Genomic DNA, 22,027 nt, shown 5'->3' with positions numbered 1-22,027 from the left:
AGGGCGAAGGGAAAGGTGTTAATTCAGATGTTATGAAACTGTGATAATGCTATTATTTAAGGCACTTATTTGAGTATGTTTATACTTTGTAGTTTTATAAATAAGCCCAAGGGGCTCCTCTGGGTTGTCACAATCCTCCTTGAATCTCGTACCCTGTCTGTCTCATCCTATCCGACAGTAGAATTGATGCCGCTCTAATCCCTGGAAGTTTGGAACTAATGAACTGGCTGCCGAGCTGCCGCTACGGAGCTTGGTCCCAAACTATACTGTACTTCACACTTGATTTATTCTCCAGATGGCAAGACTGTGCCGCCCTGCCGCGAGGGACTGAAATTTGGAAAATAACGAACTGTCTCCCAACCTGCCGCTACGGAGCTTGGTCCCAAACTATACTGTACTTCACACTTGATTTATTCTCCAGATGGCAAGACTGTGCCGCCCTGCCGCGAGGGACCACCTCTTCCACTGGAGTGTAAAAGTGGACGGATGTTGTTTTCTTTGCAGATTTGATCATTCTGAGCTAGAAACTTGCGAGGATGATTAGTTATTAGCTTTAATGGGTGCCAGTTGAACCAACTGCACGCATATTTTCTCCTTTAATTTCGGAGTCTGCAGGTCTTGGTGATGGTTGATTTCTCCGCTCTCTTACGTCACGGGAGCCCGTCTCTTCCCCAGGTGATAGGCATCCAGTCTCTGAAATCATAGCACGCCTTGGTTCCTGGCCCAGACAGAGTCACATAATACGGCGGCTTATGGATAAGGACAAGTTTATTAGCTGCTGGTCCACTGCACTGAGCAGCCCATGGCACGAAATATCGATTGAATACGGGAACTTTGGGGACACCATTTTTTAGAGCAGGGCCCTGCAAAGATGCTCTTCTGGGCCAGGTTGCTCTGTGACCTCTGTAGGGCCCAGCTCTGCAATCGCACCACGGCGATTGGTGTCCTCCGAGATTGAATGTAACTGGTGACCAAGGCCTTCACTCCATTATTCAGTCTTTTTCCAGCCTGTCAGACTTAGGGGGACAAGTTCATCCCACCTTGAGAACGTCTGCTGGCGCTGTTCTGCGGTGCTAACGCTCGAGAATAGAGTCCCTCTTACTCCTCATGTTGAACAACCTTTGTTGCTTCCAGGATGTAAGATTCCCCCAGGAAAGTTCTTTGTGGAGTGGCCTCTTTCACTCTCACTTCCTTCTCCTTCTTTCTCCAGGAAGCACTTGGCTCTCATAATCTCAGCAGATCACCCAGAGGTGTCTGCAGGGGGCCTCTTGCTAATCCATCCCACTTGAGATGGCCAAGCAGGAACCAAGGAAAAGAGAGGAGAGGGAAAGTGTGAAGGGGGATGAGGAAGGAGAGACATGGTCGCAGGAAGGTGGTGTGTGCTGTAGACAGAGAGCGAGCACACGAGCGAACAGACTTCCTTTCCTGCCACAACTGGGTGGACGCTGACCCTCCCTCCGAGCACCCAGAACTAAACTGAATTGTTCTTCGAAACCGCCTTCCGCACAGCCCAACAGATGGCCTGAGTGTGTTTGCTAGCACAGTAACATATTTCACCATTAAAATGCTAAAAAGAAAAGAAGTCAACATGCTTGTTGGTTGGTGTAAATTCAGCGAAGTTGTTGGCTATTTTGGGATACATACCAGAGGGATGCACACTTCGTTTATGTAAATTGTCACAAGCGACAGCCTGTTAATAAGGGTGTTGTGTGGCAATATACCTCAAAAGCCATCATCTCTTTTTGGAAAGGTACAGAATGATGAAGTGGAATGAGCTTGTTTTTCATTCTGAGCCAAAAAAAAAAAAAAAAAAAGTCGAATAAAATGCTGAGTATTCACTGCTCATTATTCTAATATGAAAAGTACTAATCAGATTATGCCTCAAATTGGAATTAGGGACTCCATTTACAGCCAACTCTACAAGGGCTGAATTTTTACTAAGTAAACTGGAATGTGCGGAAACCATGGCAATCTGACTTTAGATAAAAATCCCAAACAGGTTGGGAACATGGACTCTGAACAAACAGTCCCCTTCAAACCCAAGGGAAACAGCAACACAACGGAGAGGTCAGAGTTTGTCCGACACCGACATTAACAACCTAGGAAGTCGACGTGTCACCTGAGCACACGTGCAGAGTAAAGCAGAGGATGGCGACGATGATGCAGGTCACTCAAATTTTAACATACATTTTGGCCAAAACAGCCTAGAACGTTCTTTTCAGTTATACATTCACTGCGTTCCCACAGGCCCTGGGCGAGGCTGACTTGCTAGTTAGAGAGAACCCAGAAGTTGAGATGTTCACAGGTGGGAGAAGTCCGCAGTGTGTAGCTGTCCGGGCTACAAGGAACACAGGACGGAGGCAACGGATTTAATACCGGGGCCAAACAGCAGCTCAGCAGTAATGCAACTGGCCCCAGGTGAGAAAGGTTCAGGGTTCTGGTCCGAGGGCCTCTTCTGAGCACACCAGGTATGCACACACGTGCCTGTGATCTAAGCTGGCTGAGGCGGGGCGAGTCTCAGCATGAAGACGATTAGGGGTGGCTCTGTCTCCTCTCTCTCACTCCGAAGAAATTACAAGAGAGAAAAACTTCGAAAAAGAGGTATGCAAGGCCAGCCAGGTGACATGGTGGTTAAGGCAGCTGGATCCCACATGGCTAACTGTACGTACGATTCGAATCCCAGACCCAACCGCTTGACAAACACTGTGGGTGCATGTGCATTCATGCCTAAAATCCTGAGAGGAGAATGGAAGAGAGGGGACTGAGTCAGGGTCATTGCTCCAGGGGTTTTTCTCACGTTCTCTCCTCCTCTCTCCACTGAGAGCACATACGCTATGAAATTGCGAATGAACGAATGAGTGAATGAATGCATGCACGTATGCACTGCCAAAGACCTGCAAGCATTTCTCCTGGCAGCTCTAGACGGCCTTAGAACCATGACACTGAGCTAACTTCTGCCCTCCACCTTCAAGATTTCCTCGGGTAGGGGCTGTCCCGTTTTGTGTAGGGGCTGTCCCGAGGGTGCGTGGGAGAGCGCGTGGGTGAGTGTAATACCCGGGCGGTAGCTAAGGCATGATGTGAGCCAGCCACTGTCGCCCGCAGCAGCCCCGGCCTTAGCGAGTGGGGGCGCTCTCTTGCTCTTATGCAGGCTTGGCCTCTTCACTGGCAGCTGATGCTCTGCAAACCCTCACTCCCCAAGCTGTCCCAAACTGGTCCGAGGTCCTGTTTCCATCTGTCCTGCCAACTCTAAGCTACCGTTTCCTCACACTGCTTAACTCAGACCACATTTGGAAACCTTCTCTGCTTCCATTCACTCACAGACCTACCTCCGTCTGGTTTAAATCTGCTGTCCTGGACTGTCTCTTTGATTAGACTTACACTCAGTATCGACTTAAATCATCCTTTTTTGCCTGTGCTTCGGTTTGCTGTTTTCCTAAATTAAGGAAGGCCGTCCCGATAGCTGTATATTGTTGAGACTGCTTTGGTTTTTTGTTTGGTTTTTTAAACCACATTCATCAACAGTGAGAAGCTTTAAAGTTTTATTAGTATCATAAAAACCCTTCCCAAATGAAATCACTTCTGATACGCGTTCATTCTGACAGTGAGAATGGGTTGAGGGCTGTTGGCAGGTTGGAGGAATTCGGTTTTGAAACTGAAATTGGCAGGAAGTAATGACCCCAAGGGCTTTCCTTCCTTTGACTCCAGACCCCACTCCTTCTCTCCCTCACCCCACCTTCCTCACCCCAACCCGGAGCCAGGAAAGAACACGTTTGGCTTCACGCAGTTTTTCTGGGGACAGTTCAAATACGGAAGCAGACTTTCAGCCTTTCCGTTTTTCTTAACTGTGGGGGTGAAGACTGTCAAATCAAAGAGAAGAAAGTATTTGTCAAGCACTTCATGAAGGAGTTTCTCGGTGATGTTACCGCCTCCCACCTGAGTAAGCTGGAGCTGTTTCGGCAGTACGGCATGTCAGATTCCTGTGGACGCTTGCTTAATTGAATGTCAAGACTCTTCAGTTGCAAAAAATAAAATAAAAAAGGAGTAAAAAAATGCATGATGCATGTGGGAAGAGAAAAACAAATCCTTTTTTCCCCCCTAATGTCAACATGCTGCCAAACACATGCCTGATCCAGATGCTACTGTTTTCTTACTTTTACTAAATGAGAAAATGCAGGTGAAGAACTTAGAGCCCTGGTTAGCACTTAGCTAATGCTCAGTCAGTGAATAATTACCTATTAATGATTTTACTTGCTGTTGGAAAGTAATGCTAATGAGCAAGAGGACACTACTGATAGACGTGGGCCAGTAATGCATTCTGCCGGCTCTTGGCTGCGTGACGGCCATCTTGAATGAGGTCTAGAACTCACTCGCTCACCGATCAGCTTGGATGAAGTATTTCAAATATCATTTCTTGGGGGTCAGGAGATGTGTAGGGATAATAACAGTGCTCGGATTCTGAATCCAATCAATAGTGAATTCAAACCCTCGATTGTGTTCCTTTCGATGATGCTGTAAACTTAGGCGATACATTTTACCAACTCTTGTAGAGTGAAGCTCGGCTGCGAATAGTAAAAACTCTTGAAGACTTTGATCTGGGCTCAACTGAAAAGTGTGTGAGAATCAACTCAGTGTCCAGCGGTCTGGCCGAAGAAGACCTGGAGGCCCTCCTGCAATCCCAGGTCCTTCCTTCCAGCCTGATGCTCCCAAAGGTCGAAAATCCAGAGGAAATCCGATGGGTGAGTAGCTAATGCTTTGCTTTAAGACTCAGGACTGGCTAAGAAGGATGGCAGAAAGAGGATTTGGGTGCCATAGGTTTGGAAAATAGATACACAGAGGAGAGAGGAAGGGAATCGAGGAAAAGGAGCGAGCACAAGTCACGCTTCCTCCACTTGTTCTATGGAGCAAGTCTACTCGTGGGATGATGCTTCTGCTTCCTAATCGGGTTTGTGGTATAAACAGAACAGCTTCCTCAACAGCCCTCACAGAGCAAGCCCCGGAACAAGCTTGCCTGAGGATTTCTTTCTCCCGTTCTGCCAGGCCCTACGCCCAGGCCTCCACCTGGACTAGCCATGACGTAAAGGGCTCTCGCTGCGGTTCATCGGAAAGCGTGGCCAGCGTGAGCACATCAGCCGCATATGAAAAAATGAACCCGGAGAAGGGGAGGAAAAGGTCACTCCTTAGGGCAACTGGAGGAATAAACAGGAAGCTTTTAACTAGTGGTTTTAATTAGCACAGATATTATTTCCTGAGCAGTCCTCCAGTGCGTCCTTTTTAAATTGCTGACAGGTGTGTTTGTGTTTCACGACAGACTTTTCAGCCAATAAAACCCTGAAATGGAAAGAGGTTGGCATGTCGAATTACCTAAGAAAACTTTTGAAACGAGCCTAATTATACTATGATTGTTTTCATTGTGAAAGGGGGGCTAGATTTTATTTGGGGGTTGCCATTATTCTGCAGCTTCTCTGTTGCATAAAATCGCATTTCATCCTGCCGATCAGAGCAGAGCTCTGCGAGACGTTGCGTGCTGGGAGTGTTTGTTGTCGGGAAAGTGGCCAGTGGTGGTTTCGAAGGCACGTCTGGTATTATTTCAAAGGCTGTGGGGGCCACCACAGCAGCTCCCCAAATGGTCGCCTACCTGGCCAAACTCACTTTCTTCGTGCACCCAGCTACGTTGGCTCTGCACTGTCCGATACAGCGGTCACCTGCCAGCTGGGGCTTTCGTGCCCTTGAAATGTGCACAGTGCAAATTGATTTGCTGTAAGTGTAAGATACACACCCATTTCTGAACACTTGGTACACCCCAAGGGGGAGGGGAAATGGAAAAGATCTCCGTAGTTTTTATGTGGATCCCACATTGAAGTGAAAATATCTTGGCCCTATTGGGCCGAATACAAGATATTATTCAAATTAAATTGACCTGTTTCACTCGACGCCTTTAATGTTGCCACTAGAAAGTTTAAATTGTTCAGGCCGCAGCTGTTCAGTTCCTATTGGACAGCTCCGGGGTGGGGTCTTCTTGAAGACACATCTTCAAGGATCAATATTTACTTACTAAACTGGAGTTCTCCTCTGTGGGGTCACCCTCAGAAGCTGAGCGATACTGGCTACAGTCTGTTAATATCCTTGAGGGCCCCGACCCCATTCAGATGTGTCTTAAGTTGATTGAAATGGACCCTAAAGTCACCGTTCCCTTTTGGCTTCATAGTTAATGCCTATTTATCACCGTTATTAGCCTTAATAAGGAAGTGGGGACCCCTCCCCCCTCACCTTCCGCTCCGGCCTCTGTGCCCGGTTCTAAATCCTGGGCTGGGAGGAATGCACTGCGATTCAAATAGGACCTGGCACTCAGAGAAGTCTTTGGGGCTGTTTATTTTTCCCTCTCCGTTTGTATTTATGCGCAGCATAAAACCCGGAGCCTGATGCACAACTGAAAGATGGGCTTACTTGTTTTCTTTTGTGTGAGAATCTCTTGCTCGCCTTTTGTCGCTAGTGTGGGTTCTTGTTTGACTGGCACGGCTTATTGGACTATAACAAGCGTAACTCGGGCTCCTTTGTCACGGGACAATTCTCCCACAAATCCCGAACAGTGCGCATTCTTCCAGCACACTATTGGGTGTGCACTGGAATTGAAAGAATTGCGGAGCCTTGCTACTTCATCCCCTCCCCATCCCTTTGTGATCTTCCCCCCTTCCCTTCCTCCCCCCTCCCCCCGGCCCCCTCCACCTCACTGAAATGAACACTTTACCAGGCCGGAAACATTTAATCGTCTCCTTTAGAAAAAATTAATTGAAACTTCTCCACTAGTTACCTTTTGTGTTAGTACTTAATGCAATTTTTTAAGAGGGGGAGGAGGAGGAGGAGGAGGATGGGCTAGAATATTTAATTTTTAGATGCCGGTCTTGGCTCGGAAACAAAAGGCATCAGAGATTTTTCTCACTAAGAACAAGAAGTAGATTGTGAAGTGTGTACCAAGTTTTAGACTCCGATTTCTGCAGCGCTGGCGTGATCAGAGATGGGAGTGAACCTCAGTACACATTGACTTTGGTGAATGAGAAAAACAAAATCCCCCACTGCAAATGTAACACCCTCACCACTAACATTTCACTCCCCATTTTCTACCTGCAATGCAACGTAAATGATGTTTTATCTTCATTTACACCAAATACTGGACATTTGGTCCTCGAATGGCAGCCTCCTCTCCGTCCTGGCTATTTTGGTTGAGTTATTCCTTCCCTGGAAAAGTTCCTAAGGAGGTGATGAGACCGTCTGAAGGGAGGGGCAGAGGGAGCAACTGGGAATAATTCTTCATTACTGAAAGCTGTGATTTATTTTAGCCTAATTGTAAAGTTACTGCAAATTGCTCAAAAGCTTTTTAAAGATCCCAGTGATTAGATTTTCAGGGGGGGTACGCAGGCAAGGGGGGGCAGCTAAAAGGGGAAATAACACCTCTAATCCCGCTTCTGGTAAATAGGCTGCCAGCTTTTAAAATGAGTTTCCTTTCTATTAGTCAGAATATTATGCTAAGCCGTAAGCATTAGTTTTTTATGTTGCCATAGCAGCCTTATTCCTGCAGGGTGGTGACCTGTGATGATTACAGTACAAAGCTTATAGGGTCTTGAAACCCCCTTTGAAGATGAAAAGTCTTTGATGGTTTATATTTATGCAAATCTCTTAGATATGATTTACCCAACTGAGACTGAATGGAGAGATGATTAAAATTCCCTTTTCCTTTGATATCCATTAATGGCTGAATATTCCTTAAATTTAAAATGGATAGATATGTTTTCATCTTTATTTACAAAAATATCTTTATCATACCTGTGTTTCTTTTTTATCTTCCCACATCTTATTAGATCTAGATAGACATAATAGATTTACAATTTAGAGTGTGTGTGTGTGTTTTTTTTCTCTCCCCTTTTGAAAAGGGAGGGGAGCTCTGTGCAAGAGCTTTTGTATGTTTCCAGATGATAGATTTTGGAATTTGGGCTACCCCACTGGCAGCACAGAGCTAGCTGTGAACTGGTCTCATGGAAAAAATTGGCGAGCTTTGGTCTTCAAAGAATTAAACTTCCTTTTTAAGGTCTTCCTAGGTAAGCTAAAAAATTATGAGGAAAAGCCTCCTGAACAAAGAGTAATAGTGCTGTAACGAACAATGTGGATTCCACGTAGAAAGCTGCCGAACAGTCACACGGATGTCAGTCCTGGGCACGAAACAAAACAGCATGGCAGGTAGAGCAAGGCTTCATTGTTTTAGGGGCCTGCCATTTGGATGGAACAAAATGAGGGTGAGAGGTCCTGAGTAAATATGTTTTCACGGAAAGCATTTCAACTCAAGAATGCCTGTTTTAACTCCTAGGCCTCAAATTGCTCCTTTGGAGCTAAAAAAAAAACACACAAACAGAAAACAAAAACAAAACACAAAAATTGTAATGCTTGGGGTTTTACTATTTAGTTTGGTAGAAACTTTTTTTACCTTTTTTCTTTAGTTGCCTTTTTTTTTTAACTCTTTTGTGTGGACAGAGAGCTGGGGTATTACTTCCTCAGGTCAAAGGCTCAGACGCTACTTCCGTCTATATTCCGTGGCCGCGCATTTCCCCGCTAATCTCCTGTGACTGTCGATTTCAGTTTTCAGACAGATTCTCATTCCACTTAAAAGGCCGAAAACTTGAGCAACCAGTGAATTTAATCCCTTTTGTGGAAACTGCAATGGGTTTACTCAATTTTCAGGTAAGAAAACGATAATGTAGTTAATAAGTTAGTATTTTATTTATCACCTAAAGAGAACTTTTGTTTTTAGTTTTAGGGTCTACTTAAAATATTTGTTCTAGAAATTTACAGATGAAGGCAACCTTGAGCATTGTTTGTTATCTATAATAACCCAAAAATCGGGTTGTTGGCATTGTAGAAAACAAAGGAATTGGTTAAATAGGAAGAAACAGCTTACTAGTCCTAAATACTGAAATAAAATATTTATATAGTCCTGGTAATAAGTAAACAATCACCATGTAAAAAACATGCTTTGAATGATTACATTCATATAGTAAATGTGCATGAAAAATTTGTCACTCGCTTTCAATTGTTCTTTTCTCTTCGTCACCTTTTCATTGGGAAATGTTCTGGCCTCTTTGTAGAAACATCGTAATGTCCCCCAGATAAGGCTATTGTTTGGAAGTTTGTGTGCGCAGATGATTTATAGCCTGTTACTCCAATTTGCCACATCAGGATATAAAATATTTGCTGCTGTACATCCAAGAAGAAGAGCTGAGCCAAGTATTTTCAACCTCTGCGTGGTTGCACCCAACTGCCTGCCTTCGAGTCAGGGCTAGCCTGTCTCCCACCGCTATCCGTGAGCGTTGGTACTGCTTCCCAAAACACGGCTCATTCCACCGGATCCGGGAACATCCATCTCGCACCCTCTTCTCAGAATTTCTAGCCAACACCATATCCTCCTTTTTCTCCCCCCCCCCCCCCCCCCCAGGTCAGGAGAAAAAGTCTCTATAAACAAAGAAAAAGGTATTTGACTTGTACAGGGAGACAATGTGAGCAAGGGAAGTCTCCAGGAGCCCTCTGGGGCCATGCAGGAGGGGCCGAGGGCAACTGTTTGGGAGCTGCTTTCCAGCCTCCCCTCGTGACCAGCTTGTTGACACAATTCGCCGCGACTTCTTCCAGCTGCCCTAGAAGCCTCAGCGTATAATCCAAAGCTTGGCCCTTAGATGCAACCAGATTCGGACGGGGCTTGCAGTGTCAGTGCTCTTTCCCTGAACAGCACAACGCCTGCAGCGAATCCACAGGGTCGCCTCCGTCCCCTGTCCTTCCCACCCACAAATGTTGACATGCAGGACTGCACTTCTCCAGGTCCCGGTCACGTCTCGGACCAGCTTTTTCAAGCTGTGCTCTCACGTGAATGCCCACGGTACTTTCTTAGCACAGCTCCGATGACTTGTTGCATTTTCATCCCTCTCCCTGGAGTTGTAGGTTTCTACCACTGTTTGTCTTCCATCCTGAAACATTTTACTTGATCTTAATGTAACTCACCCAAGGGGTTTGATTAAAAAATTCGTTCCTTCTCTCCTATGGTTTTATATTTACCGAGACTCTCTTGAAACTGAGACCAATTTTGGAAAAATATAAATAACTTACAGTACAAAATGAGTTAACTCAATTTCCCTCGAAATGGATGAACTACAATTTGAGCATTATAATTATATTCATGTATAGTAATAGTTATATTGATATAATCAATTAAGCCATGTTAATATATACAATATACCTAACCTGGATGATAGTCACCATCTTTTGAAAGGGGTCAATTTGGCTGCATTTTTAGGACTGCTGTCAGCCAACCTGGTGGGAATCGGGCGGATCTGTGGCCTGCCACTTCTCTTCCGGTGCACACGATTCTGAGACTGGCCCCTGCTCTGTTCTTTTTTCAGGCTGTGTGTGAGGAAACCTTGAAGGTCGGGCCTCAAGTCGGCCTATTTCTTGATGCAGTTGTTTTTGGAGGAGAAGACTTTCGGGCCAGCATAGGTACCAAAGACCCCTCTGTGCGTCTGCGTGTGCGCGTGTGCGTGTATGTTTTTCTTTGCCTCTCCCGAATGGGCATTTACATGACAATGTGTACTTGCCAACCGTGGCAGTAGTTGTCCAAGACAATGGAATGGATAACCCTTCCTAGTAACGTAGGGCTCCTCATAGCTGTCCAGCTTCCAGGACACTGCATCATTACTTTGGTTTATCCATACAAAAACTGATGAAAAGCCTGTGGCAGCCTCAGGTGTGGACAGGAACATACAGCGTCGCCTTGGCCCCTAATAAATATATTATGGGGACAACCTCAAATAATACAGATTCTGTTTTCATGTCAGTCTAAGCTTCCAACACAAATGTAAATCAATTTCACATTCACCTTAATGGATTGTTTTCTACGTTAAATGTAGTACGTAACTGTCATTTAAAATAGATCTTGAATGTCTTTTAAAATATATTTCAGAACTCCTGCTATTACCTATGAACTGAGACACGGGGCCAGTTTTCACTGTCTTCAGTCCCCTCCAGCCCTGTGCTTCCAGTCTTGGGGGGGACGGTGTAATCAGAGGCTGGGAGGGCATCTAGAAAAGAGGCCAAGGCCACAGACAGCATTTTCAGAACTATGGTCCCAGTGACCCGAAGACAGGCCCTCCCCCTGAGCAGTAGTGTCGTGGTCCAAATAGAAACACTGCCGCCCTCCACTCCCTCATCCTTGTCGACTCGACTCGTCGACACTGCAAGGTGAAAGCAGAATTTAGTATCAGCCCATCCGGGGACTTGTGTGCACCTGATCGCTCAGCAGGGCACAGGAGGCAAAGGACACTTCCTGCCTCTCTCGAAACAGGTGTCCTCCCGTTGCCCCAAGGTCTCCCTCCAAGCCCCGAGGCTGAGGCTGAAGTGTGGAAGTACGAAGCCTCAGGAGGACAGGCCACAGCATGGCACGGGCGCCTTGTGAGAAGTTAACCGTTTCCTTGCCCGGCCCATCTTTTGTCCCACTGTCTTTGGACTGTTTCTGAGCAGTGACAAGAAGAAAAAAAAATCCTGCAGGAGTCACTTGTGACCCTGAGTCTACCCCCTGAAACGGGGAGGGCACCTTTACCGAATACATGTAGAAGTAACTATTGAAGGGCACCTCGCCGGTTAAGTAGACATTGAAACCACATTTAGCCAATTTAATTTTGCCCCCCTCACCCCTCTCTTGTCAATACTGAGTGATTCTTTTGCTGGGGAGCAGTTTCCAGGCAGACAGATGCCTTTACACGCAGAGTTTTTATGCTAAATGTCTGAGTTTGGTTTCCAGAGTTAAAGCCCCCTTTTTCTGTCAACACCCCGTTTCTAGGTGCAACAAGTAGTAAAGACACGCAGGACCTTCTGTACGCCCGACAAAAGATTGTTGTCACCGCGAAGGCCTTTGGGCTGCAAGCTATCGACCTGGTGTACATCGACTTCCGGGATGGAGACGGTCTCCTTAGACAGTCCAGAGAAGGGGCCGCCATGGGCTTCACGGGTAAGATGCTTGCTCTCTTAGAAGGCCACGTCCAGAGCAGCGAGCACGCCAGGAAAGGGCAGTAACCAGAAGTTACTGTCCCCGGTGCTGTCACCCTGTACTCAGTCCACGACTGAAACATTGCAACGCCACGCAGGACGCAGCCTGCAAACAGTCAGTCAGGTTTCTTTCTGCAAGTCCAAAAGGAAATGGTTTCATTTTTTCTCTCCGTGTTAATTTTCCCTATCCTCTTAGTGCCTTGTGGTCCTTTTGGCTGATGTGAGGGAAGGGAGGAGGCTGTTCTCAAAGTGTTTGGAGTGAACTGCTGTATGAAGTTGGAATGAGAGGTAGAAGAAAATTTCCTAAAATATCCTTTCTGGGGAAAAAAAACACAAAAACTGGTGATATCTTTGATTTGTTTTTTCACTCACGACCACTTTCTGTTCTGCTGCTGCTTCACGCCCCTCCTCGCTCATGGCCTCCCCGTAAGTGTCTGCACCTGGTGACACCTGTGGGCGGCAGCGGGTGCTAAGAGCAGCAGGTCCCTTGCAGTCTAGACTGGGGTGCTGGCAGGAATCTCAGCTAGTATGTCTGAGCACTCAGCTCTCCATGAGCCAGGGGAGGAACTAAACATTGTTTTTTTTGCTTTTTTTTTTTTTTTTTTTTTGCAACAGAAATCTTAAAAAAAAAAAAAACAAAAAACTCACCAAAGGATTCTACACACACACATGCAGTTATGCGAGTGCGCACACACACACACTCACACACACACACACACACACGACATGGAAAACAATACTATAAGCTCTTTCGTTCTTATTTGTTCTTGTATCAGAAGGTCTAAGAATATTTATATCAGAAATGTAGCCAACTAGTAAGGAAGACAAGCATCCTCATATCCTCTTATAAATACCTTTGCGATCCGTCCAGTGAGGGGTTACTGAGAGAGGCATTTCATCCAGTGCCCTTAGTTGTAAATGCTATCGTAAGGGCTGGTGATTTAATTTCCAATAAGATGGAAAGACTTAAGCAAAGTATTATATTACAATGAAATAAAGTTCTGGCATTGGTTCTATTTTTAACATGAAAAGCTAGAATACGATTCCCCGTTTTCTGAACGAATCAATAACTAGGGATCCCTTACGGATATCTTTTCAAGTCTCTGAGCTCTTGGTAAATCAGTCCTCCCTACGTTTACTAGTGATTGAGAAAGGAGTCCCTCTCCCACCCCGGAGGCTTGGCTTGCTCCTGCCTCTTGCCAATGACTGGTTAGGATGTGGCCCAAATGGAAAAGTTGGAGGAAAACTCCATGAAATCTGTCTAATAGACCCTGATGTTGCTGGCCCAAGCAGCGTAGCACTGACTGCCAGACAGCCAGATGTTGCTCTGAAATGGGAACTAATTCGATGAAAAAATAGCACACAGTGACACCAGCCTCCCTGGCCACCGCTAGGCACAGCCTGGGTTTCCTGAGCCTCCTCTGGGGTAAAACGTTCGCTCCGGAACTTCTACAGGGGCTCAAGAGTTTCTCCAAGATCCAGGACTGAATTAAATTGGTCCCTAATTCAATCAGAAGACACGCTCTTTCAAATCAGGTTTAGATTTTAGACTGTGCCCAGCTCCGCACGCAGAGCTCCTGGGCCTGGCACCATTGTTTCTCCACACCAGGGAGCATCACATCACAAAAAAATGGAAGCAGGGGGAAGCGGGAGGCAGGGAAGGCACAGTGCCCAGTCTACATTCAAGTGGCCGAGATGCAAACCCAGGAGCCACACTCCAGAGCCATTTTGCAATTTTTAGAGAGAAGGTCTTTGTTGCCCCAATGATATTTCTACATACCAATAAAAGGTAATTAAAAGATATGAGATTATTTGTAGTATTTTTTAAAGATGTGTTTTTCAACGAGTATTTTTATGCCACTCAGGATCTGTTTGTCCTGATTATTTGGCATTTAATTGCCATACCTTGGGCTTCACACAGGAAGGAAGAAAAGGAAGGATACATATCCTATTTGAAGCAGGCAGTTGAAAGATTTAAAATCCAGTGAAAGTAGTAAGTTATCCATAAAACTGATTAAGAAGACCCAATCTATGCTGGAAGGATTTTCTGTACTTAAAAAAAATAGAGAGAGAGATAGTTTTTTATTAAAGAATTATTTTATTTAACTTTATTTATTTATTTATTTTCATTTGCCCAGAGAGGGACAGAATGATAGAGAGAGAGAGAGAGAGAGAGAGAGCAATCTGCCAGGTCCAGGACTTGAACTGCAGTTGGCCATGTGGGAGTCCAGTGCCCTTAATCACCATGCCACCTGCCAGTCCCCCAAGATACAGATTTTTTTAATGAGTTGTTTTTTAAAAGTTAGCCACACACTCAAAAGTGGGCTATAGTTTCTATTCTGCAGAATAGGGTCACATTCACAGGGTCACATTGCACATCGATTGATTTTAAATCAATGCATTGGCTGTCTAAATGGCCATGAACTTTAGGAATTTTTTTATAAAAAGGAAGCCAAACTCAATCTTGAAATAAAGCTTTAACAGCTGCCTTAGTCATTACAGTTAGTCCAGTACAGCATGCTGAGAAGAAAGATTATAAATATGAAGCACTCTGCGTTTTCTTCTCTTTTGCAGTCTTTTGTAGAAGACAAAAATGACACCATCATACAGTTACCTAAAAGACTTGACAGGTATTGATTTAAAGCACGATATATCAAGTGCTACTGTAAAAAGGATTTCATGGTCATAAATTTTAATGTCTTCCAATTTTGCACCCTCTCCGTAACTTGTCAATAACATCTCTTCTATATAAAGTAGTTGCTTCGTTCCCACATGGCATTAAAGTCTGTTCCACAGTCGTTGGAATGTATAAGATGCCACAAAGGAGAACTTACGTATAAATGTTCATCAATTTCTAAGACCAAATCCATATCTTAAAATTAAACTCATTACCAAAATGCAGGTACTTGAGAGCCGTCAATAATTTCACAGTGTTTTAACTGGCTATTTGCTCCTCAAATTATAGTGCCTATACTGAAAAGTTCCCATGAAATCTGACTTTTTACACATCAGGGTAAATTATGTACATAAATTATAAAATTCAGAGCTAACAATTAGTAGGAAATGACTACCAGAACTGACATCCTTTATTAATAATATCGTAACAGCTATTAGATTACCTAAATGTAATCTCGGTCCACACTGTTGAAAAATTGGGAAAAGCTCACACTTGTCATCACTCACATTTGTTTCCAGCAATTATTCCTCAAATAATTTAAAGCATCTTTATTTATATAGATTTGTAATGTTTTATTAGTATGTCAACAGAGAAGAATGAAACAGCAATTGAGGGCGTTTTAATTATGCCACTATAAAGAAAAGACATTGTTACATTTATCTACTTAAACTCTTCCTCAGGACACACTACTAAAGTGGTTTTTTTTTTTTTTTGAAACATTGTTCCTTTTCCTATTGACTAGAATAATGACAGTAACAGGAGCTAACATTGTATAAAACATCAAGGATATAATTTGTACTGGCTAAATGTTAAAACAACTATCTTCAAAAGCAAAGCAAACTGATATACCAGCAAATATATTTAGCAGAGGTAATGACCATTAAGTGCACATTCAGTTTTAAAGAACCAAACACATCCAGTACTTTATCATGCAATAAAATATAATCTCATCATTATTATAACACTAAATTACATACATTTTATTAATGACCTGATTGGATTCCACACTTCCCTAATTGTTAAATTGTTTTTTTCTAACAATTGCATGAATTCACAGGTCCTGTGATTCTTTATGTAATGTTTTTATTTAAAATCTTTAAACTTCAAAAAAAAATCCCAAACCATATTTGAAGTAATTTCTACAGGGATAAGATTTATGCTGAAGTGTGCAAGATGCTATAAAGATTTCTGCCTAGTCTTCATTCTACAAGTAAAAAGGGGAAATCTAGATACAATTTGAGACAGAAAATTTCTATAATTTTTTATTTAAAAAAATTTAGTGGAGGATTCTAGAGGTCACGGTATTCAAATCCACCCTTGCACTGAAGAAAATATTTTCATTAAAATTCATTTTTCTATTAGGGGTTAGAAATGACACATTACGTTATGTAAAGGAAAAGAAAAGAATATTTCATATTAATATAGTTGTAACGTCATCTGTTTCTGTAACCTTTATGAAAACCAACAGGCCACTTCTAAAAGAAACCATGGAAGGTGGTATAATCCTATAACATAAGCAAAAAAAAAAAAAAAAAAAAAACCTCAGAATTCTCATGAAGTTTTCTTCTATTTTAACTTGAAATAATCACTCGGATTTGCAGAACTTAGCCGTCAAAGTCCCAGCCCACGCAGTTGTTCGGTGCACTGCCCGCGCCATCCACCTGTAATAAAAGTGCGAGTATATAGGATCCGGGACACGGTTCCGTCCAATGTCGCATTTGTTCTTCTGTGGCCTTCTGGAAAAGCCCACAGATGGCAGCTTCTGTTTTGTGTTGTGTTTTTTAGAAACAGGTTCTAAAATAGTTCTGCACCATCCAGCATGTGAGGTACTCAGGACCTTGTGTGCTGGAAGCATGTGTTTTGTCTCGAGCTTCTGATGTTGCTCATCTCCTCGCAGGTAAACAGGTGATCCACCCTAACCAAATCGCCGTGGTCCAGGAGCAGTTTTCTCCGTCCCCTGAAAAAATCAAGTGGGCCGAAGAACTGATGGCTGCCTTTAAAGAACATCAGCGATTAGGAAAGGTAAATATTTTGTTCATGCCTCGGGTGAAACTGGTGTTTAAAAGATGGTGAGGAAGAATGACCGGATATATATTGTTTGAACAGTTTAAGAAAACTCATGGTATTTCAGGGGTAAGGGAGGGGGTGAAGGAACAGCATTCATTGATCAGTGAGAAAATTGCTTAAGGTAGCTGGCCCTGCTCATGTGCTGAAATATTTCACTAACTGGCTCTCAAGTTTCTCTTTTTATGTTTTTCCTAAAATATGTTGGCAGCCTTAGAGAAAACAGGAGAAGTCTGTTTCGTTTTCCTCTATAGCTTCGATGCGGCATTCATATGAAAATAATTTTAGATCAAAGCGACAGCAAGTTGTAATGAAATAAACACAGTTTGACCAAATGGTGCTTGTGGAGAAAAGAAATAAATTGCAAGTTATTTTCATTTTGGAGGGAAAAAGTACAAAAATCTCCTCTGGTTTAGTCATTTCAGAGTGGGAGGTTGTCTATGTGTGTGTACCAATTTCTGGACCTGAGATCTGGCTAGAATGGGAAGCAAATTAACACTGGAGCACGGTTGCTCCTAATTTAGTGCATCACTGAGCCCGGCGTTTCCTGCTCTGTGGGTTTCTGCTATGTAAATATTGCAGTGGTAATGCACAATCTGTCTCCACTTTGTGCCAGTAACACTTAAATTAGGTGTCGCCTGAAGGAAGATTTTATGCTAGTTGCAGCATTGTCAGTTAATTATCTTAAAGGTTATTTGCAATAAGACCGTTTGCCTCTTTTTAAGAGGATAGGAGGAAAAGTTGCCTTGGTAAATCTGTCCTAGAGGTAATCGCTAAACTCAGCCTTGCAACTTCCCTAGGAGTGAAGTTTTGATATTGGCTATACAGTTACTTGGGAAAAAGAATACTGAAAATCAGTGAGGTTCTAAATGTTAAACTGTCTCCTTGGATGAAAAAATTTGGAAAAGAAAAAAGGAAAGAAAAAGAAAGGAAAAAGCAGTGTTCAGTTGTGAGCCTGCGACATCCGTGTGAGAAGCCCTCTGCTCTCTCGGCTGGCAGTGAGAACACGGAGGTCCCAGGCCTCGCAGGGGTAGGCAACAATATTAAATGGGTCATTCCCTGTGGACGCCTGCCCTCATCCCTGACCATGCACACGTCCCACACTCACATAGGCAGGTTCATCTCTGCACAAACTCACACCTCTCTCTAAAGGCACGATGGGTTCCACTGAAACGTCTAACTTGGACTTCGACCAGTTTTATGATAAATAACATCCTTAGATTTCATATCAACTGTGGCCACTGGAAACACAATGTATGTCACAGAAAAATATTTAAAGTTGACAGTATGCTCATTATGTTTTATGACCATTCCTACATCTTTTTTAAGGTTTATTTGCTCTTTCCATGAATGAAATAGAGAGACAGAGACAGAGAGACAGCACCTCACAGGGCCTCCATGCCTGTGATTCACTCTGAGGCTCAGCCAGCCCTGGGTCAGGGCACACGCAGGCCTAGCGAACTTAGCGAGGTCTCCAGACATGAACCCAGCACCTTCCAACGTGGGTGGGCCTAGCAGAGCATAGCATTTTATTGCTGTGCCACCATCGGGCCTTCAAATCTTAACCCCAAATCAAGATTCCTCGTGAGGGTCAGCATCTGGCAGGATGGTTAAGACGCTGGACTTCCACATGGTCAACCGCAGTTGGAGTCCAGGACCCAGTAGCTTGAAAATCACACTGGACGCATGTGTGTATGCACCCAAAATTCCAGGCGGAAAATGGAGAGAAAGGGATTGTGGGTGGCCATCCCCTTGGGGGACGATTTCTCACTTTCATTCTCTCTGTCTCTGTTTCTCTCTAGTGAGTGCAGACATCTCCCATAAAAAAAAATTCTTAAAAAAAAAAAAAGACCTCCTTTATGAATAAACATCGATATCTACCTAGAGAGAAGAGCCTCTGGTAGACACTAGTACAAATAACCTCAGCCTCTACCCACTCCCCTCTCGTGCACACTTGCCTGTGCACACAGGCGCAGAATGGTCTCCATCGCTGCAGTGTGCCCTGTGCCCATTGAGGAGATGCACCCGAGAAACACTTCTTACTGACACGGTACACTGAGGCACCAGCAGAGCAGAGGCCTGGTCCAGGTGCACCGCTTCCACTGCCATCCCACCCCGAGAGCGGCGGCAGTACAGCTACCCCGCACTGTGCATGGTGGGGGGTGAGAGGGGTCCCCTACATTTCAGTAGCCATTAAACAAAAGTCAGACCAGAAACTTATCCTGTCCCTGGCATTTCAGTCCCCTTTCCATCATGTCCTGAGCATGTCGTCCCAGAAAAAATGGTCCCAAAGTTGCCTGTGCCGTTTGATGATGGCAATTTAAATGTTAAATTGTGAACGGTTGTTTTACTAAGAAATGCCCTCTGGTTGGGGCACGAGCCTTCGCAATGGTGCAACGGGTCTGCTTTTCTTCACACAGAAACACACAGACGCTGGAGCAGAAAGGGGAGACCAGCTCTTAGGTCATTTCTTCCTGCCCCGTTGGTGGAGTTTTGTTTCCTACAGCAAAATTCTCCTGGTTCTTTGTCCAGCAAGGTTTAAATGATTCGAGTAATGGGGCTTCCAGTGGGGACATATGGTTATTTTATGCAGTTAGTGTGGGTTTTTTTCACTTTGCTTGTAAACTGACTGGTCACAAAAATGGGATCTGCAGGTAGGTGGCTCTGGGTCTTGAGGGGATCTTGGGGGCTTAAATAATGTGAGTTCTGTTTGTAAAGATTTCATAGAAATAGGTTGCTCCGTTGTGAAAAGTACTGCTTCTGACAAGCGTCTCATCTGCTTTATTTCGAATGAGAGTCGCTGTTGAAAACAGGAGCCCTCCTTATTTCGCCCAGAGCGTAGATGACGCTCCCAAACATGGGAGACTGACGGCCTGTGGCCCAGTGAGGCCCTCAGAAATCTCTGGAAGACCTTTTCCCCTCTGGTGAAAATTTCATTCACATAATACTTTTAAATAGAAATGACCCAAGAAGGCAAAACGGATGTATCTTTGCTTTTCTCTCCTTCTTCCTGTTCCCATCTTAAATTATATTCTTCCAAATTCCAAAGGAATCGCTCAAGTTCCCAGTTAATGCTGGGCCATTTGTGTTTTCTATAGTTATAATCATTTCTTGTGTTATTGAAAAATAAAAAGTTCTACCTTTTTCTTCCTGTCCTTTCCATGTGACAAAATTCATAGGGCCTCTTAGGACAGGAGCAAATAAATGGTTGGAATTCAGTCTTTGATGGGATTTTTCAAAATTTTAATTAGAAGTCCTAAGGAAATAAAGTTTGATACCTTTAGTGTTATATATATCTAGTGAAAAACACTATGAAGTAAAATAATAACACTAATAATCAGCTCATATAATCTACATAGACGCTTCATTTCTAGACACTGAAAATGCATTTTCAGGCTAAAGAATTCTGCCTGGCAAGATAGTCCTCACTACTAAGAATTAGAGTACAGACTGACATTAGAGACTCCGGGTTATCTTTTCTCATGGAAATCTGTTGACTGCCAAGTTTAAACATTCTACATTTCTAATATATGCTCCTATTTTAATTCCCATAGGCTAAAATATTTGTAATTTGGCTGACATCAGTCGTGAAGGATCCTTCCATAATACTAATCAGTTTCTTGCTTCCATCCTTCTAGAAAAATGTTTTTTGAGATACTACCTGCATGTCATTACTCATTTTAGCTTCAAATTATTTGTAAAATATTTTAGCTAGGATGAATCATTTCCGTGTGGGTTGTTTGAAATTTATAAAGGGTTGTGTTAAATGTTAATTCTGCTTTTACGTCATTTTTCATAACGGTGATTCTAATAATATTTGAAAATTCTCCATTCAAAACCAAATTTAGTATTGCCCATTTAAAAAGCATGATTTTCACAGTTCTTTTTTAAGTAACTTAAATTTTTTTACAGTATGAAAATTGGATAATTGAAATGAAAACTATCTCAAGCAAATACTTAGTTAATATTAATGGGAACTAATTTGTATATAAATAAACACAGATAACATACATATTTATGTAATATATGTTCTTTCAAGTACATATGATGATGTATTTTTCACTTTTTTCTGTATTACAAATTTTATGCTAAATGCCTCCTCTTTATATTCATCACGTCTTAGGCAAATATGGCAGGGAAAGGAAACAATTTTTTATAAACAATCACTAATCACAGGAAACTTTAATGTAAGGAGTTATCCTTCTTTTCCCAAATGGACATTCTAACAGAAAAATGTGAAGGAATAGCAAAATATAACATGTGATCGATTTGTAAGGGTACTTTGGTCGAATAGTTATATTTCTGTGATATCTGGGTAGAAGCATGACTTTTTTCACCCATTTTTCAGTTTTCCAAAAATTCTATTTTATTCATATCATTGCTATAAATGCTTTAGATGGTTTTAGAAGAATTTAACTTATCTTTTCAATGTTTTTATTCATTATACTTTCACAAGCTGACTAAAAACCCAGGAAGGGGAATTGTTCATCTTTAAAATCTATATTCAACTAACAGTTATAAAAGTCAAAAAGAAGGTCACTACCTGACGATTGTAAATATCACACACCACAGAAATATCCTAATTTCACTGTGAGAACAATGGTGAAAATTAGTAAGTTTACATTAGTAAGTACATGCTTTCCTGGAATATAAATGACAAAGTTAGCTCTTCATAAGGATAGAAAAATGAGCTTTTTCTCCATGTACATCTTTTCACCTAGAAAACTTACGAAAAATAACAAATCCTCCCACCCAAATATTGAAACCAAATTTTCATAGCTATCTGGTGGCAGTTCACACACCTTTTATTTGTGTTTCCAAGTGGAGGGCTTTACAAAAGAAATACGGTTTGGTCCAGATGGCCTTCTAGAAGGCTCCCTGAGAGAACTCAGGAGAAGTCTCTCCAGCCAAAAATATTGTTTCCGCTTATTCAAGTGCCAGAAATCCCACTGCCACTCTTTCACGCAGATCAAATAAACCATCTAAAGATTTGGTTGTTGTCTTTGTCAAGTGAAAGGGTTGATGCCACTAATAGACGACAGCGTGTCCTCCCGCACCCAAGCACACCCGCCACCCACGGCCTCCCCTTTATGTGTGAGCAAGAACTCGGAAATCAGAACGGAGTGGCTTCTAGTGAAAATGGAAGATGAAGGCGCGTAGTGATGAATATTCGACATCCTTAGGAACTGCATTTCTCCCTTTATTACCCTGTTC

General features: G+C 43.0%; 1 protein-coding gene across 1 annotated transcript in view; it reads left to right on the top strand.

The window, feature by feature from the left end:
• Positions 1-22,027, top strand: part of CLYBL (citramalyl-CoA lyase) — a 142,171-nt gene that overhangs the window by 105,702 nt on the left and 14,442 nt on the right. The window contains exons 3-7 of the mRNA XM_006141555.2: positions 4,548-4,736; positions 8,626-8,727; positions 10,434-10,527; positions 11,867-12,034; positions 16,647-16,771. Of these exons, the coding sequence (XP_006141617.1) occupies positions 4,548-4,736; positions 8,626-8,727; positions 10,434-10,527; positions 11,867-12,034; positions 16,647-16,771 (678 nt within the window). The remainder of the gene's footprint in view (positions 1-4,547; positions 4,737-8,625; positions 8,728-10,433; positions 10,528-11,866; positions 12,035-16,646; positions 16,772-22,027) is intronic.

Source organism: Tupaia chinensis, unplaced genomic scaffold (assembly GCF_000334495.1).
Source record: "Tupaia chinensis unplaced genomic scaffold, TupChi_1.0 Scaffold000057_1, whole genome shotgun sequence".
NCBI lineage: Eukaryota > Metazoa > Chordata > Mammalia > Scandentia > Tupaiidae > Tupaia > Tupaia belangeri.
Note: the sequence above shows the minus strand (reverse complement) of the source record. Positions and strands in the feature narration are given on the sequence as shown.